The 27927-nt window shown below is 47.1% G+C and overlaps 1 protein-coding gene across 2 annotated transcripts; it reads right to left on the bottom strand.

Moving 5' to 3' along the window:
- Positions 1-51: 51 nt before the first annotated feature.
- Positions 52-27613, bottom strand: ccdc120a (coiled-coil domain containing 120a). Of its 2 annotated transcripts, none has more exons than XM_028993701.1 (11): positions 27492-27613; positions 6360-6517; positions 6124-6214; positions 5908-6038; positions 5557-5673; positions 5343-5469; positions 4188-4244; positions 3897-4053; positions 3008-3109; positions 1824-2909; positions 52-1666 (listed from the first exon to the last, which is right to left on the bottom strand). In XM_028993701.1, exons 2-11 carry the CDS (start codon positions 6405-6407, stop codon positions 1561-1563), a joined length of 2022 nt encoding a protein of 673 aa, XP_028849534.1. In that variant the 5' UTR covers positions 6408-6517; positions 27492-27613; the 3' UTR covers positions 52-1560. The 2 variants fall into 2 exon arrangements, with proteins under 2 accessions (XP_028849534.1, XP_028849533.1); XM_028993700.1 differs by lacking the exon at positions 27492-27613 and adding an exon at positions 14726-14856.
- Positions 27614-27927: the final 314 nt, after the last annotated feature.

Here is a 27927-nt window from a genome sequence, read left to right as displayed (position 1 = left end):
ATAAAATCCAGTCCCTCCCCAACAGATGATTAAAAACGTACAGTACAGATGTTTTTTTTTTTTTTTTTTAGGTTTGTACAATCTGGATATTCCTCCTTTTGTAACATCTGAACTCCACAACATGATAAAGCTGGTAGGCACAAGCTGACGGTCGGCATCACGGCTTTTAGTACAATGTTCACATTTTAAATAAAAACACTGAGTTGCGTGGCATACAAAAAAATTGTCATGATAATAATGTACAGGTAATTACACAATAAGGCCGTTGCCATGAACAGAACACAGAAACAAAAAGCACTGCTTTCCACTCAAAAGCAGCCAAACCGCGCCCTGACACCATGTCTTTCGCTCAACATCTCCCTCCCTCTCTTCCATTCTCTCTCTCATCTGTCCACTGCATGGCCAGGGACAACGACGCCCCCTGCTGACGGCTAACAGCAAGGGCCATCTTAATAAACCATGATTCTTCTGATTAGATGTTCTCGGGGTTTGCTGGCCACACAAAAAAAAATAATACTTATGTAAATTATTTCCTGCAATATCTAGCACTAAAATCCGATCGTTTATCTACAGAGAGTACAGAGATGTGATTGGAAGAACACTTGCTCGTGTAATGCTGAATGACTCTGCTTTGGAAATATGAACCTCTGAGTCTGAGCCCTGATTCGATAGTGACTTTTTTCAGTTAGAAAAATTATAATATAGAATTATAATTATAATATAGAAATAAATGTTTAACTGGTGCAAGTTCAAATACCAGTGCCCTGACTGAAAAAGCTCAGAATGGTTGGACTGGGCCGTAGCCCTGAACTATTGCATATTTACATAAACAAGGGAGAATTGCTCAGATTATGAAGCATCCGAAGCAAGCCTATTGGTGCAAATGCACCACAATGATGCAAAATCTCATTTTTGAAGATGATATTTCCTCACACTACAGTTGTTACAGCTTAATAGTAATTTGTATAAATATGTGTTATTTATTTCATTTTTGGTAGGTCATATAAATTCAAATATTTCAATAAAAGAATAATACTGTAAACTTCATTTTTAATACATGTAGGCTATCTTATAGTCAGTTAGAAAACGATTTAAGATTAAATTTGTAATAAAATAGGCATAGTATCACTGGCCTGAATAAAACCAGGTGTAATTAGCAGGGTTTTTTTCACGTTTTGCATATCAATAACACTTTTGCACTGGAAATCTGGGAAGAGTGTGAAAGTTTGCAGACATGTCACAGCAGTTTGCTACATTTTACAGCAAAGTCACTGCAGCAGTGTGGTTTTGTAAAACAACCGCCATCCTACAGACAACCCAAAGCAATGCTGAGCTCTCTGGCGTGTAAGAATGTTTTAAAAACGAAACCCGCCTTTCTGAACTGAAACGTGTCGATACGCGATTTCAGTATTTGTGCATTTTGACATTGTGGAGCATCTGCGTTTCCGGTCCATTCGGGTCCAGCCAATAAACAAGCAGGTGGAGCACCAGGGCAGGTTTCAGTTGTCTCTTCAGTTGGGTCTGTAGGTCAGTGGTGGTCAGTTATGCTGGTGGGGGGCATCAGACCAGAGTGCCTGGCGTGGGACGGTCAGTGTTGGACTCCTTGAGTGTGAGCTCCTGCATTTTTGAAGAAAACGATTCTTGGTAGAGAGACAACTCCACCGACCTGGAAGAACAAAAACAAAAGGCGTTAAAATGGTCATGAGTCTGGCATTGTCATCACAGAAGTGACATCTGGCCTGGTGGTGAGATGCCGGTTTAGGTACGGCTGGTGACCAGTGAGGGGGCTTCTGGTTAACAGAACAGAAGTGGAGGACCCTCACCTGCCATGAAGGGGGTGGCCATGGAAGGTGGCAGACTGGGGCAGGTTAGAGCTCTGGCATTGGGAAAAGGGTGCCTCGCCCTGATAGGACTGAGGCTGGTGGGTGAGGGGCAGGTGGGACTGAGAGCTGCGGAGTGACGCCGTGGTGCGACGGCGCTGGGGCGCCCCCTCATGGCCATTTCCGTTGGCGGCTGCGTGACCCAGCGTGTTCCGCAGGTACCAGTCCCTGAGGCCCTCCAGCGCCAGGGCCTTGTGCAAACTGCGAGTAGCATCCTCTGGGGTGGATGCAGAGGAGTCTGGGGGGAACTGCTGACCCCTAGGAGCTGTCTGCAGACCCTGAGGCTCTGATTGGTTAGGGTACAGCGCAGTTGTAGAGGAGCCGGCAGAGTTGGGGGTCTCAGAGTAAGCTTTCAGGAGAATGGACTCTTGCTGGTGCTGCTGTAGGGGGACGAAAGGTCCACAGGATTTAGTTCGGGTGACTTTAACCCGCCGGGGATCCCCTGGTTTGCCCCTCAGCATCAGGGGACTGTAGGCTGGTGGCTCCATGCTGAAGTGCAAAGACTTGCCAGGAGGCAGAGGAGGAGCAAAGCCATTGTAGTGTGGAGGAGGTCCAGCCAATAGGTCTGGCCACACCCTAGCTTTCCCATTACCATGGGTCTGCTGTCTCTGCTGCTGCTGGAGCTGCATCTTCTGCTGTTTTCCCCACACGTAGTCCAACAAGATGTCGTTGTACCCGCTGCCACGGCACCCTCCTCTGGCCCTGCTGTGGTCAGAGGGGTCGCTGAGCTGTCGGTCGGGGCTGCCCTGCTGCACCTGCCTCAGCCGGCCATCCGTCAGCGCCTCAGAGCTCTTGTAAGGCCCGCCCCTCACCGGCATGCCGTTTCTCTGAGACCCGTCGTCTGTGGAGGCGGTCCGGTCGAGGAGCGCCTCTGAGCTGTTGCTACGGCGTGTCTGCGAGCCGTACGAGCAGCTGCCCTGCTCATAGGACACCGGGGACAAGCCCTCCTGAGACTGTAGAGGCACCACCTGCGGTGCTTCTAGATTGTCAGACCAATGCTTGGTCGTTGCTCCACTTGAAACATCTGACCTAAATGGGCATAAAAAAAGCACAGATGGAAACCAAACACATTTAAGGAACAACTCCGTGCAAACTAGTTCTAGCACCAGCACTTCACAATCAATCACCTGATGTGGCCATTTGCTTGGGCGGTGCGGGACAGCAGTGGGGTTGCAGGAACACTCCTGCCCTCCAGGTTTGACACACTTCTTGGGAGAGAGCGATTTGGACTGCGACACAGAAAAAGCGCAATGCATCTGCATTATTCACAGATTTGGGTCGATAATTACCATCATATGCTGTTTATGAGAATACTATACATGTTCAAACCCCCCTGGAGCAACTCAGGGTTGTTCAAAGGTTGATCATCTGGTTTATCTAGCAAGCATATGAGCTACTAACACCAAAAGACTGCATAAAATATGGTCTGTTATGATGGGGCACGTTGGATGTCTTATGTGGCCAATGTCCAATCAATTCCATGTAATGTAACGTGTAATAATGTTAATGCAATTAAATGTTAATGTAGTGTGTAATAATGTTAATGCAGTTATAAGGATCCCTTGATAAGTTATTTGCAGGGCCACAATCAGCAGCTCCACCTACTGGTCCCCTCTAATGTGACCATGAAATGTGACCGTACTGGTCCCCTCTAACAAAATTATTGTCTACCTAGTTAACATACATTTTGTTGAGAATCTCAGTGCAAAATGACACCGAAAGTATTGAGTGTATAAATGAAAATGCTTTTCAGTAGTGGAAAGTTTCTTTATTGTGAATCCTTTTTATGATCAAGTGTAGGTAATAAGGGGCCAAGTGGATAATAAGATGTTGGATTTCTGGCTATCAATCATAACCCTGAACATAAAATGAACAATGATTCACTTAATGTGTAATGAATATAGCAAATATGAAGGTTTAGCTTCTTATAGCTACAAAATAAAATGACCTCATTTTCTAGACAGACTATATATATAAATATACTGTATGTAGGTGTATGTTTAATTGTCCATTTACCTTGCAGAACTGGCCACAGAGTTGCGACGGGTCCTCATCTCATAGTAAATCTCAACTGGGGACAGTTTTCGACAGAACCTGCTGTCAGGGCTGCCCGGGGCCAGCCGGGGCCGAGACGGGGACAAACAGTCAGGGGACACACCAGAGAAGACCTCATCTGTGAGAGAAAGATGGTAAAAATCAGAGCGGAACACAAAATCAGACTCCGTATGCATGCGATGGAGGTGCATTCGTACTCATTGGTGCGAGTGTAACGGGGCATGCTGGGTACCCTCTGTCGCTGTGACTCACCGTTGTCCTGGCCCGTAGAATCGGATGTGGAGCTGCTCTCTGACTTCACTGCGTTATCTGCCCAGACACAGACAACAGCAAACAATTAAGCGATACATTCAAAGGGACATTCATTCATGTGGGCAGTAGTGGCCTGGCGGTTAAGGAAGCGGCCCCGTAATCAGAAGATTGCCGGTTTGAATCCCGATCTGCCAAGGTGCCACTGAGCAAAGCACCGTCCCCACACACTGCTCCCCAGTCGCCTGTCATGGCTGCCCACTGCTCACCAAGGGTGATGGGTTAAATGCAGAGGACAAATTTCACTGTGTGCACCGTGTGCTGTGCTGCTGTGTATCACAATGACAATCCTTTCACTTTATCATCCAAACAAAAGAATAATACTGGGAACAAGGAGATGAACTTTACACTGTTGTATGACAGACATTTAACGTAATGATGCACTGGAAAATATTACTGAACAACCAACAACTTTGCTTTATTGTTACTCTGCTGTTTAACGTTGAATAAAAACCTACAGCTCAATATCTGCCTTTGTGAAATGTAAACATGATTACCCGGCTAAAAGCATACATCCTGTGGCATTGAGTCTAACCTTGGGCCAGAATTAGCCTGGTGCATACGATTACACTGGCTTTACATTTGATTTTTGGGATTTGGTTTGATTCATTCATAAAATTGGCAAACTTTCAGGTGGCAATTCATCAAAATTAAGGACAAAAATGCAACTGACTAGGGTGCATGAGTCCGAAAGAATACATATATCGCTAAAAGTGTTGTGCTAGCTCTGTGGTGCTTTGTACTCTTCACTGCACTGACCCATGACACTTCCTTTCTAATGTTCACACAATGTTCCCGCTTATCCAAGGTGAACCGTTTCCAGGGTGTGTAAAGGAAATGGTGTTTCCGAAGCGGACATATAAAAGTCTTCGATCCAACCACAGGTTCCCACGACCGAGTCTATCAGCCCACAATACAACCCTGTGCATTATTTATTTAAGCCTTTGGCTTGTCACCTAATTCATGTATGTGATAACACGTGATAACACTGGTAATACGCCAGTCCAATCCCTGCCAACCAATCAGAAGGCCAGGAATATTCCAGCTACACTCCGTTGGAGCTGCTAGAGCTGAAGGACCGATTTCAGGCTCTGGTACCTGTGTGGCATCCGCGGTGAACGGTCCTCTTGCCGTGTGACGACGGCTGCTGCTCTGAGTCCGTATGTCTGCGCAGGGCTCCACTGAAGAGGGTCTTCTTGGACTTCCGCTGTGTCACCTCCTCATCCTGTCACACAGACACATGGCCGCTGGGTCACAATGCAGATCCAATGGGAGAACACTGTAAATACGACGGTGGCAAGAAATGACCCACCTCTCCTTTCACGGTCTGTTTGGAACCATTTCGGGTGGCGGCAACACGGCGGCGCACATAGGGCGGCCTCTCTCCTGTCTCGAGAGGGAACTGTGAGGGAATTTCTCCTGTCAGTTCCTGTGAAGGAAGTAGAAAGGGACATATGACAATACGTCAGACTCGTGATAACGATCATTCCAAACGTTAAATCAGCGCGGGCTGCGGATCTCTGGCAGCGTCCGGCAGCTGCATTAGACAGTAGCAGCAGGACCGGTGGTGGTGTCTGAGGGAGGTTCTTTGTGTGTGTGTGTTTCTGCGAGGTCAAGACCTGGATTGTGTGAGTGTGTGTGTGTGTGTGTGCGCAGTACTGACCGCTTCCTGCAGACAGACGCGCCGCAGCTCAGCCAGACGAGTATTCAGCAGGGCCTGAAGGCTCCGCCTCCTCTCCTGCAGCTCTGACATCCGCTCTGCGCGCTGCTTATTGTCCTGGCATCCCTGCAGGTCTGTAAACGCACAAACACAGACGTGCAGGATCGGTAACACGCACAGAAATACACAAGTTCAGAAACATTCAGAAAATGTTCTCACCAGGTCCAGTGATCAGGTGACCTTTGACCTCCATGTCATGTGTTGCCTGTGTGGCCTTGCTGCTCTTACTGTCTCCTGACTGGGTTTTCAGCTTGTCCAAAAAAAAAAAAAGAAAGAAGTGCAATAATGGTTAGTACTCTCCATAATTTTGTTATGTCCTTATAAAAAAATGGCCTGGTTTCTGAAGAGGTTGTTAGAACGTCCGGGGCAGATCTAAAGTTAGACGTGACTCTCACCTTCTGCCTGTAATCATAAGTGCCGCAGTGGTTTGGGCTCGTGGCCATTCAGCGCGGTTCTCTGACCAAGGCCCTGCATGCAGCGGCGCACCGACTCCACGCACCTGAGGGGGGCGCCGCTGTGCTTATGCTCAGCAATGGGCTTGTGAGTCAGTGGCCTAGAAAACAAACACAAATTTTTTAATTAATTAAGTACACTGAAACAAGTAATTCAACCTCAGAATGTACTGCGGCATGGTTGCCATGGCAACAACAGGCATTTTGCTCTAGGCACTTATCCTACATGTTTTAAAATAAACGACTATTGAGAATCGATTACGGCTAAAATGTGCATGAGATATCTGCGTGTATCTTTCGGACAGCACGTCTGTGACCTTTGTGTGTTAGAAGTAGTTTTGACTCTGGCTGTTTGACCTGGGACAGGGCTACTTTTAACTCCCCCTGACTCTCCCTGCACTCGGGTACAAGTTCACAGAGAGCATGGAACAGGAAAGCCAGAGAGGGAGGAAATGGGATGTGGACAGGGAAGTGAGAGAGGTAAAAGGGTTCCAGGCATGATACAGAGAGAGAAAATCAGCACTAAAACTTGCCAGGGCAGGGCATGTTTGGGTTGATAACATATGTACAGTATATACAGTAACGGTAAAAGGGCCACTAGAAATGCTAGGGCCACTAGAACCAGTCTTTGGTGAACAAATTAGAGGTTGTGGATCTTGTGGACTGCAGAAGCAACATTGTCAGACTAGACCTATGCATTATAATAGACATATAAGATGCATAATGTGTGTTTATGTGTGTTAAAATTAATATTCACTTTGCTGCATGAAAATATACCGGGATTTAATTCCAAAAATAGCTGTAAAGGATACAGAGTATCTGTGCATCTGAAATAATGGAATGTAATCATATTGCACTTACAGTGCATGTTCTTACGTTATTCTTCAAAAAGCTGTCAGTCAGATTTGTTTTAAGCATTTCAAATGTGTAATACAATTGTAATTACATTTTGAAAGTTTGTTCTTTGTCTGAGAGTTGATCTATATTGTATATTCATTTACAATGATGGATACTACTAAAGGAGTCAAAAGAAGGACATGTTATCTACATGCCTCGCTGCCCTTTGCACTTCATGTAGCCCGGTTTGTCTGTGTCGAACTTTGTGTCGGTCTGTAACGTCGTTTAAATGTTGCATGTAGCACCAGGTTGCGGTGAAACGTTGTTTCGTTTCACAATGTACTGTCTATCATGCATGTAGCTGAAACGACAATAACGCTCAACTTGAACTTGAGCTACTTCCTGAAAAACATCTACAGCTGAGACGTTCGCAAATAACACATGTTATTCCAGCCTTGTCACGCAACGACTCCCCTCCTCCAGTCCCCCATTTTTCACAGAGAAGCCGACGCTGACAAATCCCTCATAACCACTTCCGCTCCACCCCCACCCCCCAAACAAACAAACAGAGCAACATAATAATATGCATCTCTGGGAATGCAGCGACGCAGCAAACTGCCGCGGCGCAAACACACCCGGCATCATCTGGAATATTACACGATGATGCGGAGCGAGAGGGGGGATCAACGGCTCAGAGGTCAAGAGGGGACAAACGAAGTGCAGGAGACCCGACAGGCGCAACACAGACATGCCGGCAGAGCAAACGATGTCAGTGGGCCGCGGCTCACAACGACAGGCCTCTCGCTTATCAACTGACGTGGCTCGCGTTACAGTAAAAAAAAAAAAAGTCCAGTTCGGGCTCAGCCGCGTCACCCTGCTCCGCCCCGCTGATAATAGGAATAAATAAACGGCCCCGGGTCCCCCACGTGTCGGCCGAGCTGTTGGGAGAAGTGGAGCAAATGGCCGGACAAATGGCCCCCTGTCCCCGGGAGACTTGCAGGCATTCCGGCACCTTCCCTCCGTCATGTTGGAGCCTGCATCACACGTCTCTCACACACCCCCACCCCCAACAACTGCTCCTGTACAGCTAACGGGCCTTTAATGCCAGCGCCGCGGTTCAGACGCAACAAACAGGAGATTAAGCATCGTCCCTGTGCTGACAGTAACAGTACACCAACAACACTAATATTCATGATGGTAATAGTGGTAGTGATAACAGTATTCACTGTAGTAACCGTAGAAATAGTAGTAAAATAGCGGAAACAGCTGGACAAATCAAACAAACGGTTTTGTCTGGAGTTAAGACAAATGTTTAGTACGAGTAGCAAGAGAAAAAGCATTCACAAAAATATTAATGGTAATAGGGGTGTTAGTAGCCTAGTGGGTAACACCCCAGAAGACCCAGGTTCAAATCCCACTTACTACCATTGTGTCCTTGAGCAAGACACTTAAACCTGAGTGTCTCCAGGGGGGGACTGTCCCTGTAACTACTGATTGTAACTCGCTCTGGATAAGGGCGTCTGATAAATGCTGTGAATGTAAAACTATTAATAGTAATAATACAAATTAATACATAAACTATTAGCAGTAGTAATAGAAATAGTAAATCAACATTAGTAGTGGTAATATAGTAATTGTTGTATTAGTACTATTAGTAATAGTAATTGCATATATAATTAATAGTAACAGTACTTATGGTTTTAATGGTTAATGGTATAAGTAATAGTATGGTAATGGTAGCTATACATAGAATAGTAATAATAGAATGGGTAGTAACATTAAGTAGTAGTAATAGTAGTCGTTTTTCTCGCCTTTGTTCTTATCATATCTGAATAGTTCCTGTTTGCAGAAACAATAATCCTCCGGCTCCTTGATCACAGCCTGCCCGATCCCACAGGATCTGACAGACACGTATTCCGTACCGCTGTAATTAATTCTCCAGTAAGGAGGAAGTGTGGACACAGCTGCCGCCCTGCACGGCTCCGCCAATCAGAAACAAGAGGTTCCATGTGTTGCCGCGTGACACCGCGCCAAAGGGAAGGTCAGGCTTTTACTCACCGGTCCCGACGCTGGCGGCAAAAATGGATGAAAATATAAATGTATTGAATACATATTGAATGTCAGGCCTCCCCGGAAACTAAACAAGCACAAAGCGACCTGTCAAGACCAGCCTCGTACCGACTTTCGGTCAGCACGGTAAACCCAGCTGGCTGACAAAGGTTATAGGTCAAAGCCAATTAGCACAGATTACGTTGGTAAAACATCACGGTCATTTTGGGATCTGTGTTGATATGGTTTTGCAGAGTGACGGAACGTTTAAGAGACACAGAGGGAACGCCGTAATTAATAATTGAAAGTTCTTCCGAGTTCCCCTGAGTGACTCCAGGAAAATGTCACTTCTCTTGTCTTAACTTGAAGAGCGCTGAACAAGAGGCAGCGTCAGAAAGAAAGGGGAGCCGTGCACAATTCACCAAACGAAGGTCAGCGGTCACCAAATGTCTCTTCCGGCGCCAGATTCCGACCGATTTCTGGCACCTTCGCGCGAGCCCCCTTTCAACCTGACGCCGGCATTATATTTCATTCGACAGAATTCATTAACACGACTGGATTTGTTGGTTACAGCGTATCATGCAAAAGCTAAGATCCAGAAGGCCCTCAAAAAAAGGACACAATAACAGTGAAAAGATAAGAGAAGAAAGGCCTTGGGGTTCACAGACGTTCACTTCTCACCGTCCCGATGGTGCAGATGGTGCACCGCATAACACTTCACAAAATTCTACATAAACCCGTCAGTCTCGGCTGACCTCAAAAAGGCACAGTGGTTTTGTTCTTCTATTTACCCATGATAGGGCAGCTAGGTCCGTTGTGATATTTTAAATGACAATAAATAATTGCAGTAAGGGATTTAAAAGTCTTTTTTTTTTTTTTATCAGACTTCAGGGAGGCGATATCAATACGCAGACGACTCTTGGAACTCCTGGAAGAGACGGGATCGATTTCTCGGTTGGATCTGTGGCTGCGGTTCTGCATAAGGGGTTGGGTGTCGGATCCGCAGGTGGCTTTGTTGAATCAGCACTACACTGGCAAATATTATGTAACTGTTACGAAAATGATTATAACTTTTCTTTTAATAGAGACAAACAGAAATGACTAACAATCATGCACAAAATAATCAGGCGATAACGAAACAAGTCGTGTCTAGATGACCAGAATATCTGGGATCATGGGTCACTGAAGGTGAAAGCTACCTTGGTAGGAGCCCAACAGAATCTGCCCTTTTGCCCTCTCGGCATCCTCCCTCGCTGGGCTGGGCGGAGGGCACACTTCCCCTGACTGGCAGGGACAACAGCTCCAGCTGAGAGGGGCTCGGGAAGCAGGCAGACAGCAGATGGCCTGAACATATGCAACACCTCCTTTCCTCACTACTATTACCGCAGTTACTGTAAAACGCTGGGCCACGTTCGAGAAGAACTATTTCATCCAACCAGGACAGATTCTCTTCTGAAAATGAAATGGACTTCAGGCTTTTTAGGCTGTTCCATGAGCGCCATGTTTTAAATCCACATGAAGTCATGACTGTGGAGGTGCTGTTGTCAGGTTCTGATACAAGAACCAAGGCGAGGAAGGAGATCGTGCTGAAAGTTGCAAAACCAGATTTTCTAAATCATTTCACCCATTTCATCCGTTTTGGTTGCCATTCATCAGATTATTGTCATCACTGATAATTTGCACTGGCATCTGGCCTGAAAAAAGGAAGAACGTGCTGTGGCCTCAGCACGGAGGGAGAAGCTAACCGCACCACCAGCACTGCACAAGCACATGAGCACGCATGGCAAGTACACAAGTACGGGTGACAGGAGAGGCCGCCTGCTGGCCCCTCGCAGACTGACAGCCAAGACTCTGCAGAGCACCTCCGCCCAGAAGTACATAAAGGTCCTCTTACGTGGATTTTAAAAAATGTTTATATCGGTCTTACTGGACCGCTAATACGCGCTTCTCCCCGAGCGGCAACGTCCCACGTGTGTCCAGGTGAGAGTCTGATCCTTGCACTTCCACGCAATTTCCACGGTGTCATAGTGGTTATGGAATCGGCCCCGTAATCAGAATGTTGCCGTTTCGAATCCCGACCCGCCAAGGTGCCACTGAGGTCCCCTTCATCGAGGTACCGTCCCCACACGCTGCTCCCCGGGCGCCTGTCTTGGTGCCCACTGCTCACCAAGGGTGAGGGTTAAATGCAGAGGACACATTTTGTTGTGTCACCGGGTGCTGTGCTTCAGTGTTTCACGATGACAATCACTTCACTTTCACTTATATCTTTACCAAATTCAGTTTTGGTGCAGAATGACAGCAACTTGGATCCAGTCCCACAATGAGATTTCCCCAGCGACGTAGGTGTCGGTGACTGTAGCTTTAAATGCTAATGAGGAGGAGAGCGGCCAATAGAAGCTGAGCGGGCATTCGTCAAAATGACGTCATCAACACCATCCACCAACCACAGACAGGAAGTCTTGTCAGCGACTATCCCGAAAAAAATAAAATGAACCGCTGGTTCTTTGGAGTCTGGTGTGACAGAACCAAAAAAATACAGTTGTGCTCATTTTTACATCCAATCGCCGAGCAACTGCAATGCTTCACACGTTCCAGATCCGACCGTCTTAATGTTAAATAATCTCACAAAGTGACGTTTTCATCATAGGGGACCTCTACAGCAAATGTCAGTGATTGTTTTTTGAACTGTAACGTAAATGTAATTTCATCATTTCTTGCAAGTTTTGAAAAGGCAACGTTCATATCCATATTTTTTTTTAACTAGAGGAGGGTCCCGAACGTCTGGCCTGAAGATTTTTATCTTTGTGAAAACACGCACAACCTGCAGAAGCAGTCATGCGTCAGGTGCTGATCGGGGATGGAAAACTTCAGCGACTACCTGCACATCTGGTGGGCACATGCGCCCACAAAGCGAGCTAGACACACACACACACACACACACACACTGAACCTCCATGGCTAACAAACGGGCAAAAAGCCTCTGAAGTCCATTTTTAAGCCTTACAGGCCTAGACGACATGCATGAGAAGGACTGAGACGAGAACAAGATGTCTGTTCAGGCACCGTTGGTTGCATTGAGATGTGGGTTGATGAACTTTTTTTGTCACAACTGAAGGTCCTGAGTACCGAAGATGATCATACAGCAGGAAATGAAGATGGCATGGTGCAGGAAATGAAATGAAACCACAGGAAATATGGATGTAGAGAGAATGGACTCATCAGAGAGATGAGTAAGTGCCAGACAGAAGTTCGTTTAAACGTGAGCGCAGCGGCCGAGCATCTGAACCACATGGATGCAAATTCCGGGCGGTTTGAAGGATTCGGGTGGGTAGGAGGGGAAGCCACAGAAATCTGCTCCTCTGATCACCGGCATGTATGCAAACACCGGAATCAAGAGGACAATGAGACGCGGCGGCCGCCGCTCGAACGCGACGCCCACGTGCGGTCCCTTCCATATGCAGCTCGTGCGCGTCAGCCCGGTTCCGAACGCCCCGGAGTCGCGGAGAAGTCTTCCTCCACCGGCGGAGGGGAGCGTCCTCCACCGTCACGCCCAGCCGAGACCCGCAGCCTCAAATTACGGAGGCGGCGCGCGTGCTGGGGCCTTGAAAATAATATATAATACTGACCTGAATGTTTTCACCACTCCCTACTTATTCGCAAGTTCTCTACTATGTAGGGTGGAGGGTAACACACTCACCCATGAACCAGAAGACCACAAAGCCACAGGTTCAAACCCCACTTACTACCATTGTGTCCCTGAGCAAGGCACAGTCTCCAGGAGGACTCTCCACGTATCTATTGTAAGTCACTCTGGATAATTCCCGGCCAATGCAGCTCCACTGTTGGGGCAGTGGGGGCCTAGCGGTTAAGGAAGCGGCCCCGTAATCAGAAGGTTGCCGGTTCGAATCCCGATCCGCCAAGGAGCCACTGAGGTGCCACTGAGCAAAGCACCGTCCCCACACACTGCTCCCCGGGCGCCTGTCATGGCCGCCCACTGCTCACCAAGGGTGATGGTTAAAAGCAGAGGACACATTTCACTGTGTGCACCGTGCGCTGTGCTGCTGTGTATCACAATGACAGTCCCTTCACTCACATAAAGGCGTCTGATAAATTCCATTAATGCAAACGTAAATGTACACTGCCTTATCGGGGACAATCTGCGAGACCACGCACAAAGCCATGATCGGTTCGTTCATTGTGCAGCCAGCCATGTTTGGAGCTTTACATTCGAGAATGAAACTTGCCCACAGGTACACTAAACCGAAACAGAGCGCGGTGGCCAGCGCCAGGGTCACTGGTTCAAACGGATTCTGATGTGATTTCCACACGGCCGACACATCTGTCTGTTCGTACGAAAACGCTCCCCCGCCGCCCCATGCTGTCGCTGCACCCCAGGTGGTCCCAGGCATCCATGCAGAGGTGGCATTACGCAACCTTTGAGTGCCGTTCATTACTCCGTTGTTACCGGTGCGTACGGGTTGCGGGTTTTTGGCAGCGTCTGGCGCGGCCGGCTGACTGGAAGGAGCGTCCTGCTCGAATTTCTCCCGGTGCGGAAAGCCATTATCGGGCCTCGCCCGGCGATGTTGTGTCCATTAACGCCCCCGGTCCCTCCCGGAGCGAGAACAGCGCTGCTCAGTGTGATACTCAGGTGGTTCCTAAGTAGCACTCCCAACACTTTAGTAATCCTGCCAGGCCCCCCCGCCCACCCCAATCCCAACCACCCCAGCAACCGGACAATCGACTCTGCCAACAGCACAGCCTGTACAGATCACGCATAGAGCCGTAAACAGCGAATTAAGTCAAAAGGAAGCATGCAGACCTACGGGACGTCCATCTATCCAAACTTACGCTGAGCAACTTAATGACCCCGCCATTGGAACGTGGGCTCCACCAGGCCTCTGAAGGTGGCATCTGGGGCCAAGCCGTCGGTAAGAGATCCTGTAAGGTCTCCCAGATGCTCGACCGGACTTGGAGGCCGTAAATACCGTTTCCGTGAGCGCTGACATCGCTACTTGGCCATCAACGGCGGCCAGGAAGGAGAAACATCAGGTTCCTGCAACATGTCCTGGTTCCATGTCTGTCACTGCCACTTAAACCCACAAATGAACTGAGCTTTATAACACGGGGCCACGCAGGTCTGACGAAGCCCTCGGGGTACATTAGAAGCCCAGAGAGCTGGAATGGAGGAGGTCATGGAGAGGAACCTGACGCAGATGTCACCATCGGCACGTCACCCCGTGATTCTGAGCTTTAAAAAATAAAAACATTGTTCGCGTTGTAAATACGCGAGTCACGTGACACGAACCCCGACATCCTTTAAGGTTCCGCGGCAGATTAGAAATCCCCGTAAAATGGCGAGTCGGTTAAAAAGCGACGAGAACTACGAGAGTAAGTTGTCGGTAATTTGAGGAGGTTTCCCGTACCTCGGCGCAACATCTCCCGGTTAAAACGCGTTCTTCCTCCCATCGCGGCCGGAGAGCAGGAGAGCAGGAGAACCGGGTCCAGGTGGGCTGAAGACCGGCGGTTGGAGGAACTCGGCGCACCGAGAGGGACGAGACCAAGTCACGGAGAACAGGGGTGGAGGACGAGAGAGAGAGAGAGAGAGAGAGCGCAGGGGTGGAGGAAGAGAGAGAGAGAGAGAGAGACGGGGTGAGAGAGAGATTGAGAGAGAGAGCAGGGGTGAAGGAAGAGAGAGAGAGAGCAGGGGTGGAGGAAGAGAGAGAGAGAGAGAGAGAGCAGGGGTAAAGGAAGAGAGAGAGCAGGGGTGGAGGGAGAGAGAGAGAGAGAGAGAGAGAGAGAGAGAGAGAGCGTGCAGGGTGGAGGAAGAGAGAGAGAGAGAGAGATGGGGTGAGAGAGAGATTGAGAGAGAGAGGGGTGGAGGAAGAGAGAGAGAGCAGGGGTGAAGGAAGAGAGAGAGAGAGAGAGAGAGCAGGGGTAAAGGAAGAGAGAGAGCAGGGGTTGGAGTGAAAGAGAAATAGAGCATGGGGTTGAAGGAAGAGAGAGAGAGGGAGAGCAGAGGTAAAGGAAGAGAGAGAGAGAGCAGGGGTGGAGGAAGAGAGAGAGCAGGGGTGAAGGAAGAGAGAGAGCAGGGGTGAAGGAAGAGAGAGAGAGAGAAAGAGAGAGAGAGCAGGGGTGGAAGAAGAGAGAGAGCAGGGGTGGACGAAGAGAAAGAGAGCAGGGGTGAAGGAAGTGTTAGAGAGAGAGAAAAGGGGTGGAGGAAGAGAGAGAGAGAGAGTAGGGGTGGAAGAAGAGGAAGAGAGACCCTCCCATCCTCTCCTCTCCATCAGAATAAAACTCACACTGCATTTAGTTTTAAGAGGGTTGTTGTTATCTCGAGTATGGGAACTTTTAGATGTACAGTGCTGTGTTTTAGGCAGTGAAACTAATTTAAAAACATATCATCTTCCTGACAGAAATTAGCGACTGCCTGAACGCGCAAAACACACAGTGATTAAAAAGTGAAAGTGGCCATTATTTCATGCTGATAAGTAGAGAGGTTGAGTAGCCTGCAGATGGAGAAGAATGTTGAGTTGCCGCTCAGAGAGTAGCAGGAGAACAGAGTCTCTTGCTCTGCACACGTCGTGTCATTGGTTCATGGCAATTCGGAAATTCTGCAGTAAATGCTTTAGCAAATCAATGTTTGGCATGGGGGGAGGGGTCGCTGTGTTAACAGAATTGCTTGCATCTTAGATAAACGGGGGTTTTGTTTTAACCGGTTTGTATTCTACACTGTTGATGCAACTTATTAACTTAATCCTAAAATGGCAATAAGATGAGTACCAAGTTAGAACAACTCAAAGCAAACATTTTACGTTTTTTCGACAGATTTGTTGGGCTTATATGCAACGATAGAACGGGGCTAATTGATGGATCATTTAAAAGGGTTCCTTTTATCCACAACATTTGATTTAAATAAGTCTTTCTTTCAATTCTGAGACCAGTCTACTATTCCTCGCCAGTACCAGCGCTTCATTTGCAAGCCAATGCCTGGTGCTTTGCTTTAAGTTGTAAAAGTTCCATTCAGATGTATAGAGCAGCACCCAGAGGTTTAAACATTCCAGAGGTTCCTGGTATCTCCAGTTCGACCGTATGCAAACAATGCGGCAAAAAGACGCGGGGTCAAATATAGACGGAGCGCGTTCAAAAGTACCTTTTACGTTCACACACTGCAATCTTCCAAAGATAAACCGTACCTCAATAAAACAATAATCAGTGTTTCAATGCCAGGAAAAGATGACAAAGCAAATAAAAAAAAGGAGCTGCTGTTGGTCCCGCTGCGATCGTTTGGCAAGGGTCCGTGATAAAGGCTCTGCAATTAGCACACTAAAGGATTACTGCCGCCTGTGTGTGTTGGTGTGTGTGTGTGTCTCTGTCCTGCAACACAATCCTCTCTGTGAACAGGGTGGTGTGGCCTAATCCTGCTAGAATATTACATTTTAGAGCGCGTCACTGTATAACACAAAAGTTCATAATAAGAATTATAATGTACGCACCATTTCAATGCAATTGGACTATTCGTATTATATGAGCAGTTGTTGGTTTGTATTACTGTTATATTGTGATTGCATCATGTCCTCGTATGAATGGAGTTAAACAGACGTAACGTGTTATTCTGAGCGTGTGTATGTGATGGATCATGACTGTGAATGCTGAGTCGAGCACTGAGTGGAAACAGGCAGCAACAGAAGTACAAACGCAGCGGGCCCGGCGGAACGATACCAGCGGCTGTAACACGGTCATCTGGCATCTGCATCAGACCAGAGCAGCATGGACACTGAATGGGGGGGGTGTCAAACACTTACGTGGCCATCAGCTCAGATATTAACACAGTCAGATATGTTGTCACATGATACGTCGTCCTCTGCATGGGTCTGAACAGGTCAGCAGCATATTAATGATGTCATCAGTTAGCTTTCGGAGATTGTTGAATATGTAATTTAGGTAGTAAAATCATACTGACACCAACACACAGCATTCAAATGAAGTGTTGGGTGGTAGTAGCGTAGTGGGTTTCAAACCTCACTTACTACCATTGTGTCCCTGAGCAAGACACTTAACCCTGAGTGTCTCCAGGGGGGGGGACTGTCCCTGTAACTACTGATTGTAAGTCTGGATAAGGGCGTCTGAAAAATGCTGTAAATGAAGTGCATTCATTTTGATACTTCCCATGTGTGCGAGAGTATAGAAATCACAATATGAAACTGTACTGAATTATCATTTTCAGCCAATTAAAAAAAAGAGAAGAAGTCTTATCCAGCTGTTGAGTAGCAGTGTCACGAACACACTGTACAATGCACTTTATTTTCACTTGTATATAAGATTTAGGGTTTTTTTTTTTTGCCTATTTATTCATAAAAAGTAGATATAGTTATTTATAAATCACAAACAAATCCACAACTTGTACAATAACACCACATCCTTGCACATCTTGGAATATTATTATTTGAGAATCGGGTTCGAATTTCCGTTAAAACAACAACACGCATTAGATAGACAGGAAAAACCCTGAGAAAGCAGACGCGACTGCGGGAGCAAATGGAGCTGTTTGCGACGCTCCCATCTGTGCAACAGATCCGTCTCCTCCTGCCACAGGTGTTTACGATTAGCTGTGGTCTGTAATGCTGCTTTATGGGAGTGAAATTCTCCCAACGCTTGTCCCTCAGACCACAACAGAGAGACGTTCGGCTGTCCTGGGGTGTTAGACGGCTGCTTCTCAAATCATAGGGGAGGGTCCCATCACGACCCTGTTGTTGTGTTGCACAAAAATCAATCTGTCCATTATCATCGGTTAACATGCGCATTAAAATCCATTTGCTGTCCTCTATTTATTTCTCTTCATTTATGTAATGTGCTGAATTAGTTTGGACCTGTTTGTGTGTTAATATGCCGGGCCCTGGAACAGAGAAGAACTCTGAGGGAGCTGTGAGAAGGGAGGAAATCAAAGAGGTTTAGATGTGTGGTTCAAAGAACACGAAACAAGAAAAGAAAGTTTTGGACAAACTAAAAAGTGGTTGCATAGTTGCACGGGTTAAACTAATGATTGATAACATGTTCCATTTTGCTCATTGCGAGTGTTAACGGATGCCAGATTCACTAGTTCACCAATCGTAGCGCTGGAATTAAAAATGAGAAATATTTTTATGAATATAATTTGGTCTGTAGAGAATGGAGGGCAGAGTGTCGTATAGACAGGAAGGGGGTTTAAACAGAACAAGGCTGTGTTAGATCTGTCAATCAGGCCTACAGACTCCTCCCCCTTTTAAACGCTCAGAAATTGCTGTCAGAAATACGGCAATTGAACACCAGCAGAGGACTAGATGCTGAGAACCAGGCCTTTTATCTTTAATCCCAGGATGCAAGTTCATCCAAAAGGTATCCATCTCCTGAAATAATTGTTGTCTCAGAACTGGGAGCTAAGGGGTGCACGAACCACATTTATTACAAGCAAAATTAAAATTGAAGTGATTACGTGCTGCCTTTCCAAAGTGGCCAGAATCCTTCAGTGTCCTTCCCCCAAACACCTTTTGCATTTATGCACAGGGAAGCCCTTCTTTTTATGCGAGCTTGCAGAAGGATCCCCTTGAGGGCCTCCTTGAGTCTTCTTACGGACGGAGAAACACACGCCTCCCTTCAGGGCTCTGCAGATTTTCCCAACTCAAAGACAATAGCAGCCGAGGAGCCAAGAAGAAGAAAACTTCTGAACGCCGGGGTGGGGCTGAGGGTGATCTCTGAGCAGCAGCTGATCTTGACGTTTTTTTGACGCTGCTGCTTTTGTTCGGTGCCAGTTGGCCTGGTCCCGCTCAGATTCGGCACCGCTCCTGCCCCTGACGGTAATCTACAGCTTGCTCAAACTCGCCGCCAGCGAGCTGGCCACCCTTCGCTAACCTACGTTACTCCTTCGTCTTCAGGTTCCCTCTGTCTCTCCTGTCTCTGGGGTTTTAACTCCATCCAACACCAAGATCACAAACGTTCATAAATATTTAGACAACAATGAAGGAACCTGATGCAAGAGCTGGCAACGTTATTTGTGGACTGACCACTTACGGGAAGCCAAGACCTTGCACCTCCTTTTCACGCCCTCACAGTGCAGACCAGGAACACCGACTGAGTCAGCCGTCCGACCTCAATTTCCTCCGTCAAACAAAAAAAAAACAGGAGCGGGGGCTCTCACGGGGGACGACCAAGAGACACATCCCTGAAACCGACTTCCTCGGAAGTTCAGAGAGCAAAGTTCAAAGAACAGAGAACTGAAGCGTTCTGCACTGCTCCATCAGCCTTCGATCGAGCAGTACAGCGTTGTAGTTACGTGTAATTACGGCCCAGTACGACGCAACGCCATGACGTATCTTCAGCTGCGTCCGTTCAGTGGCATTTACAAATATCATGGGACGCTTCCGTTAATTATGGCAACCCTGGCCGTATTGTAATCTCAAATGGCAACCACACAGTCGCACAGAATCGCTCTTAATTTAGACGCTGCGCGAAAGGCATTGTGTTGCTTTCCTACCGCAGGAAAACGTGTTCCAGTACAAAACATGCTAGATGTTCCTTACATCTCACAATAGGGCTTTAAGGAAACAGGAGGGGGGGGGTGTTGCACAATATGGCTCTCCGGTAACAATGGTGTCGCCCAGGCCAACTGCGGTTCCTCTGGTGTTCTTGGGACAGAAGACATTTCACAGAGGCATGCAACCTTGGACACAAACAGGAATGGTGTCTTTGAATGGACGTCTACTTCTCAGAGCTTCAGAATTCCTTAATAAGACTGAATTGGGAAGGTAGAGGAGGAATTAAAAATCCCCAAGAATGCCTAAGACTGGCGAGGCCTCACCGTCCACTGCTGATAGACATACAGTCGCGTGCTAGTTAGCTGTGGATAGGAGGGAATCGACGTTTACGTGCATCCATTTCTTACAATGCAGGAAATGACGTAGTGTGAAATCCACAGAATTTAATAGAAAATCAAATTCGTCCAACAAAATAATCTAAGGGGGATGTAATTATTAATTAATTAATTAATTAATTAAGCATAGGTGTCAGGATTGCTTCTTTTTTTCACAGTGTCAGTGTGAAGAAATGAATATGCATCAGCACTTTGCAAAGACAAATAAATAGCTTTAAAATAAACATATAACTCCCAATGATGTAGTTATTAAGGCTTATCGGTGTTCTGTGTCATATAAGGAAGTGTGGTGATCAAGATAACTTACTATAACAAATAACTCAAAATTTCAACAAATTTAATATCGCTTTTCATCTCCGAAGCTGTTATCCAAGACTACATATACCTGAAATGGAAAGGCCAACAAATACATTTTAATTAAAAGTTGCTTAATTTTAATATATCAAATGACTCAAATAATAAAAGAAAAAGAATAATACAAATTACGATGGCTTGCTGAATTCGACACGTTCAGCGCACGAGAGAAGAAACGGAGACTGAATACATTACTATGCAATCTCCAGGCTGCATATTCAGATGATTTTTTAATGTGCCGCCCCCTCGGAAGGCTTCGCGCTCCGGCTGTCTGCTGTTTTAACCGATCCGGGCCTGCTGGGAGTCTGCGCCGGCCTGTGAGCGGAAACTTCAAACAGTTTCGCCTCGTCCGCCAGCAGTCGCTTTGATATCCAGCGCGAGGAGCTGGTGTTGCTGAGCAGAAAACCCAAACCCAGGCCATACTACTGCAACAGCAGCTCTGCCAGTCCTGCTCGCCGCCCAGTCTCCAGGAGTAAAAAAAAAAAATCCCATTTAATATTCGGTTTCATCATCAGAGGGCACAGCGGCATAAATCTGGGGCTTTCAAAACTGTAGCTATCTAACCAGTTCCTTTGGCCCTTTAATCTTTCCACACATTCGTATTAATAACCAATTCTGTACGGGTTTACACTGTATTACAGTCACAACTTTAAATGATGATAATCGGGGTTTGATGAACTGGGATGTGACTCTTGTTACGCTACTGACGCCCTGTGCCGGGATTGTCGAGCTTTGATGGAGAGCGCAGTGGCCAGGCCGAGTCAGGCTTTAATCATGGGGTGTGTGTGCGCGAGTGTGTTACTGCAGCGAGGATGAACAGCTGCAGACGGAGGGATGGGGGTTGTGTGACTGCCCTCACTAACTAACCAAAACACTGGATCTCTGGATCCCAGGCCTGTCAGGACCTGCTTCTCTCACAGCCCCGCTCGAGCGGCGGCGGCCAGGCTCCGGGAAAACGGCCCCCAAGATCGTCAGCGGTGATTGGGGGGAGGGGGGGGGGGGATCAGAGGCAAAGGGGCTGGGTGCGGGTGGGGTCGGTCCAGGCGAGGAGGAGCTCGCAGGACACAGCTGGCTATGTTCCTGAGTGAGGCGAGGGAGCACCTGGCTTCTGAAGGTCTCACGTGCCTGTCTGGCCCAGCTCGCTATGTGCTTCTGCCTATTAGCGCACACATTCCCGGCATAGCACCCTCCGCACTCTAACAAGCCCCGTGGTATCAGCTGGCGCTGCTTTTTCGGTCCTACAAGGTCCCCATAAGCATTTGGATAAAATAAATGTGTCCCTGTCCTTTTTTTTGGAAGAGTGATTTTCAACCAGGAACTGTTTTACTGACACTACAGTATGAAAGTATATAAAGTATGAACTGCAGCCCTTTCACCAATTTGTATTTAACTTCATTTTAAAACGTAGAATGTCAGTATTAGATTTTAATTAGCATATTGTCAAACCTGGTGGACTCAACGACACAGTGCTAAGTGCCATGCACTGTACTGCCTGCATTGCACATGACCTTGATACAGTAGCATGCCCTTCATTGTGAACTTTCTGACACTATGTACACTTTACTCAATATTCATATAATAATACAATAATCATTATTTAGCGGTGCATTACATAATTTTGCAGTAAAATGTAGAAACACTATGCTGCAATATTTTCCCATTTTAAACTGCACTTTGCTCATAAATAATGTTGCTGTTCTCCGCTTTTACTCAAGAGGCTAACCGCATTCTGTTGGCCGACCACACGATGACTATGAAATTTTAATCTAATCTAAACCACATCCTAATCCTAATCTAAATCCCCCGGTCCTTCTCAATGTGTAAGGGGACTAATGATAACAAAACTGGGAAGGTAAAAAAAGACAAGAGCGCCCTCACTGGCAGTGGCCCTGAACTGGCAGTGCAGAAAATATTCGATGTTATATCAAATATGAATTACCTTTCGGACAAATACTAATTAAATTAGTTTAATCTACTGTAATGTGTTTAAGGTAAAGAGTGACATAAAAGTAGTTCAAAGAAAAGATTCTGGTGTTTGAGAGGAAAAAAAACCCTCTCGTGTTTAAAAAAAAAGACCTTTAATAAGTCGCGGCGCTATAATGAAGCTGTCAGTTTTGGTGAGGCATTACGCCACATCCAAATATAGGACCGAGGTGTTAATTTCACATGTGCGTTTTCTGGGCGGATGGTGTAAATTGTTAGATTTTTTTTTTATCATTTGCCATGCCACTCCCGCACATTATACTAATTTCTGAACATCAAAAGCCGTAAAAAAAAATAAAAGTGTTTATTCCAGTGAAAGTTCAAATCCAGGTCAGTTCTTCAAGGTCTCAGCCTCACCCCCCCACTCAAGCAAATGGATGGACAGATGAAAGGAACCTCGTGGGGCACACAAAGGGGATGCTATAAAAACGTCTCAAAAACCCCAGCACCATCCACGAAGATTTAAAAAAATCTTCGGCAGAAACGTGTGTTATCTCTCTCTCTCTGTGTGTCTCCATGTGCTCTCACTCGCTATCTGCCAAGCAGCTCGTCCTTGATACTGCACCAAAGCGTTCTTACGGTACCCCAGTCACGCCCGCTGTCTCACACCGACCACTTCCACTGGCCCCCCCATCAACGCGCCAGTTGAAGAACAAGAACCGAATGACCGCCCCCACCTCACCAAGGTGTGGCTTGTGATTACATTTTCTTTAAGGCCCTATGGTCTCTCGCTCACCCTCTCTCTCTCTCTCTCTGGAGATGTTTTCTTCACAACTTGACCTACATTTTTCTGCCTGAGCGAAGCACGCTGATCTGTCACAGTTTCGATTCTCCACGGCGCCACGACACTCAATGAGCTAAACTGTACTAGAGGAGGGGGGGGGGGGATTATATAAATAACCAAAGAAGACAGTCGACGGCGGAGGCAACCACTGCATGGCAACAATGTGGAAAATCCCCTACTAAAAATAGTGGCATATCGCAGGCTGGCAGCTCTGACAGTGCAGCCAATAACCTTTCACCCCCGGGGCGCTGTCGGGTGGGGGGTGGAGGGGTTTGGCAGGGTGGGGTTGGACCGTCGGTGTGCATTTGGGTGAGTGACTCGGGTCCAGATGATCGCTACAGTGATGGACATAGCATGCACTGCGGATGCTGTGAGCTGCGAGCCGCCATGCGTCGTGGGGAGGAGCGCTGCGGCAACTTCGTGATCTCCGACGGGGGGGAAAGAAAAGGAGAAAAAAAAGTCCGTCCTCGGACGGGGAGGGGTCTAAGACTTTCTCTGTGCAGAAACACCTTCTACCATTGGTCACACGTCAGACTCGGTTGTGTCACCCTGATCTCGCCGATTTGCTTCGCCAGCTTGACTTCTTTTCAAGTTCGTCGGCTGCTTCATTCACAGCCCTGTACAGCGCGGGGAGCGGTTATTCAGATGGACCTGAACAGCCTTAAATAATGAACTTTGTGTGTGTGTGTGTGTGTGTGTGTGTATATATGATTTATATCATTTCAACTCATCATTCATGTGTGCTGAAATATTTAAATATCACCAATACAAACACGTTTAACAGAAGCGGTTTACTAAAAGCCACAGGCCTTTAGAAGTAATTACATTCAAGCACATCAATGCATTTAATAGCATTATGGAATTTATAACGATTATGCACTCTCTTAGCCACAACTCCATGGTAGAACTCCATGACGAATGAGAAATAAAAACATAATTTTTTGGTCTGAATTCGGGTCAAGCAATTAAAGCATGACCAGTGTGTAACCCCTGACCTTTTCCTTCCACAGGGGAACATCTATGCAGGCATTCATGCTCTCTAGCATGTGGGAAAAGCCACTGTAAGACATTAATCTGCTTAAATATGCCCTATCCCCTTTAAATCAGCGCATATTGTAACCACTGCTGACAAATCAACCAAAGAGAATAATGTAGCGGGACCTTCAGAAAGAAATAATTATTTCACACGCTGCCATTTAATTACATTATAGGATGAGCTTATTAAAATGTATAGACAATACAATTCCATGATCGCACCAATCTGTTACACTGACATTCTCTGTTAAACCGGTTTCAGTTCTTCTACAGCAAATGTGTATTTATTGGTCTTTTGAAGGCATGGCAAGTATTTGAACTATCCCTTTTCATATCCTTCATGTGGTTTTGCTTGGATCTCTCTTCTCAGTCCGAGCTTTGATATTTCAAAGTCACATTATTGGAGCTCTACCATAGGTTACAAATAGGTGCAAACTGTACCCACAATGGCAATTTCAGGACTGGGACTTTTTAAAAATTGGTTAGTTTATTTGCACAGAAGGAGCTGATATGTGTGTCTGGGTCTACAGTCAGCTCGTTGTCGCTCCCTTTCACTGACTGATGACCCAGCCCTGTCACACACAGCCCTGTCTCACACCCAAAGCGTCGTCCTCGCCACCCCGCCCTTCCCGCTCCTCCTCCCCTTTCAGCCCAGCAACAGCAGAAGTGCCTCAGCATCACTATCAGCATGCGCCCTCGCCGCTCAACTCTCTAGGGTCCCGTGCCGCTCTGCATAAGCTCCCCCGGCCCGCGAGGCTCCAGCGGGCAACGGCAGCGGCCGCGTTGTGAGCGCAGCAACCCACATTCTCTCCGGCGCTTCCTGTCCCACTTGGTGAAAGAGACGGAGACACAGAGGGCGAACGATGGGCGAAGGGACAGAAGACGTTCACCAAGCCTCCAGTGGATACAGTGTGCACTGCCCTGAATGTCTAATTAGAAGCCAGGAGTAAAGGCTGCCCTAAATATGCTCAGAGCAGCGTGCCGCGCCGCTTTCCACACCCGCCTCCCATTAGTTCCATTCTCATGTCAAAGCGCCTAATAGATCAAAACACCTCTTCTGGCTTTGTCCCTCCCGCTCCGTCGTCTTACATTCACCTCACATCAGGACCGGGCAAGAAGTTAAATACGGTTACACCGATACGTCCATTAGTCATCCAGTGGAATACTGGGATCGTGCTGATAGATGTACAATATATGTGCCACATCCGCTGCATGCTTCACATACAGTGTTATTACGTAATTTGTTGCAAATGCTTTATTAATATTATCATACTAGGAGAAAAGGCAGTTCTCCTACCAGAGGTGATGCCTTTTTTGATTTTTTCCTATACACGGAGGTAAATACTTTCTATGGAACCACAGCCAAAATGGTGCAAAGTCTTGTATCTCTATGAATGAATTTCAATCAAAATGGCCATTACAATTTATGCCATCAAATTAACATAATACACAATTTCATATATTGCCTTCTTGTGGCCTATTCATTACCGGGGAAGCCGAATGAAGTGAATCCACAGACACATTTGATGTCTTATTTCATTTTAATCCAGCGATGGCTAAAATAAGCATGGGTTCGTACTTGTTCATGAAACTGCAGGTCCAATCTGCCTGGAGCCATGTCGGCTTCAGTGAGCCTGGCTGTGCCATTATGGGTTGACCGATTGCGTGGTGATCCAGACTTTCTGGTGACCAAGTTTGTATCTGAATCATAAGATAGTCTGCAGATACCATAATAGTGAGTGAAAAAAAAATTACAACGTCAGCTCTACCAGAACATCTGTAAGTAGAGGCTGGTGGGTAGAGAAGACCCCGCCTACATTTTTAAGATGCTCTTTTTTTAGTGCTTTACCCAACCCTACATGGCCGTATGCTCTGGCCACCACGAGGAGTGAGAAAGAAGCAGGCCGTGGGGCGGATTAGTGGAGAGGTCTCCTCTGTAATGTAGGTTAGGCGATTTGCTTCTGGAGAACCTTTTCACTCCGGAATAGGCTGACCCAATTCACGCACGGAGCTCTGAAGGAACCGCTCGCCGTAATCCCGTGATTACAACGCGCGTTATGATCTATGGAGAGGATAATGGTATGGTTTTTTTCTTCTTAATCCAAGCTCTCCCCAGAGTCGGTATGAGCCTTAATGTATTAGTCTTTCTGTTGATATGATTGCCTTAGAGTGAGATAATAGTTATTGGATAGAAGCATCAGGGAGTCGTGGGAGAGATGAGTAGGGGTCAGGTCAAACTGAAGGACAAAAACAAAATATATAAAATCAAGGTTCCAGGATAAATGCAATATGTTTGAGCACAATGAATCACATCGATATAGCAGTTTTTCACTCTGTAGATAATTAAACTCTATATATAATATAGTCTTACGCTTATTACAAAATATCATAAATAATTAGCTCTGGAGACTACTGTTAAAGGACAATGCGTGATTTTGAAACAATATCATCTTAATTTAGCATTTTGTAGACAGAATTTACATTCCACGCAAACTTATATAACACTAATCTCCAACATCACATTTAGTTTAATTGATGGCCATAATTGCACAGCCCCGGGCGTTGTATATTCTGAATGGTCTTTTTTTTGTCATTACCAGCAACTGCAACACCCGTAGCACACATGTCAGCCCCGCGATGTAAGCGCAGGCCCATCAGTAGCGGAATTAAACGAAGCGTTTCAGTCGACCGCCAGCCCCTTCATTACGCATGCGCAGTGCGTTCCTGCAGAATAAAAACAGGGCTCCGCACGCCCCGTTCCTGGGTCGTGGCCCACGTGGCCTCGTCACATCGCGTACAAACACACACACACACACACACACACACACACACATTAAACTCCCCTAGTTTCACCTGGATTCGAGCTTTATAGTCGTCATAAATAACGTGTTCACATTCATGGCGCGCAGCCGACTCGCCGAACCAGAAGTTGTGTGTTGACGTTAGAATGAAGAAATAACGAGAGAAGAACCGCTCGTTTTCCCGGGATCCACCTCGACAGGAGGAACCCCGCACGACCCCCAGCGAGCAGCCGCCTTGTTTTCCGCCGGTCGTACAAAAGGCGGGTCCCCGCTGCGTAACGCGTCGGCGACCGAGGAGGAACGGGAGGGAGAAGAAGGGGCTACCGTACCGCCGTCCGGATCTCCTGGTCACGGTCCCCGCACCAAATCCACGCGAGGACCCTCCTCAGCATCCTTCTCCCCTCCGCCGCCGGAGACCTGTCACACGCACACACACACACTCACACACTCGGCTCACACTGAAACACACGCTCCCGCTCATCCCCGCCCCGAACCGCACGTCGCCGCCGCGCGTAAACCAATCCGGCGCTCCACGTCGTGCGTGGATTCTAATTCAACCGACTCAATAAACACGCAGTTAAATACGTGATTAAAAACGCAAAATGCCAACAACGCGTGGCGATTTGCGCGTTGTGCGTCCATGCGAGCAGAGGCTGGGGCGCATCGCCGCACAGTTGTTGCCGACGTGGGAGAGGGTTTCGGGGTTCAGATGCTGGGGTGGAGCGCGAAACCCGCAACACTTTGATGCTTTTTCGGGCTCCTCTG

Source organism: Denticeps clupeoides, chromosome 10 (assembly GCF_900700375.1).
Source record: "Denticeps clupeoides chromosome 10, fDenClu1.1, whole genome shotgun sequence".
NCBI classification, from domain to species: Eukaryota; Metazoa; Chordata; class Actinopteri; order Clupeiformes; family Denticipitidae; genus Denticeps; species Denticeps clupeoides.
The sequence above is the reverse complement of the archived record's forward strand: the minus strand, read 5'-3'. Positions and strand labels throughout refer to the sequence as shown.

Excerpts from the sequence above, each read along its gene's own strand:
- ccdc120a (XM_028993701.1), bottom strand. The coding sequence starts at position 6,407 with ATGGCCACGAGCCCAAACCACTGCGGCACTTATGATTACAGGCAGAAG. Across the intron at positions 6,039-6,123 it reads TCACCTGATCACTGGACCTG|ACCTGCAGGGATGCCAGGAC; the intron begins GTGAGAACATTT and ends GTGCGTTTACAG. Across the intron at positions 4,054-4,187 it reads TTCTACGGGCCAGGACAACG|ATGAGGTCTTCTCTGGTGTG; the intron begins GTGAGTCACAGC and ends TTTCTCTCACAG.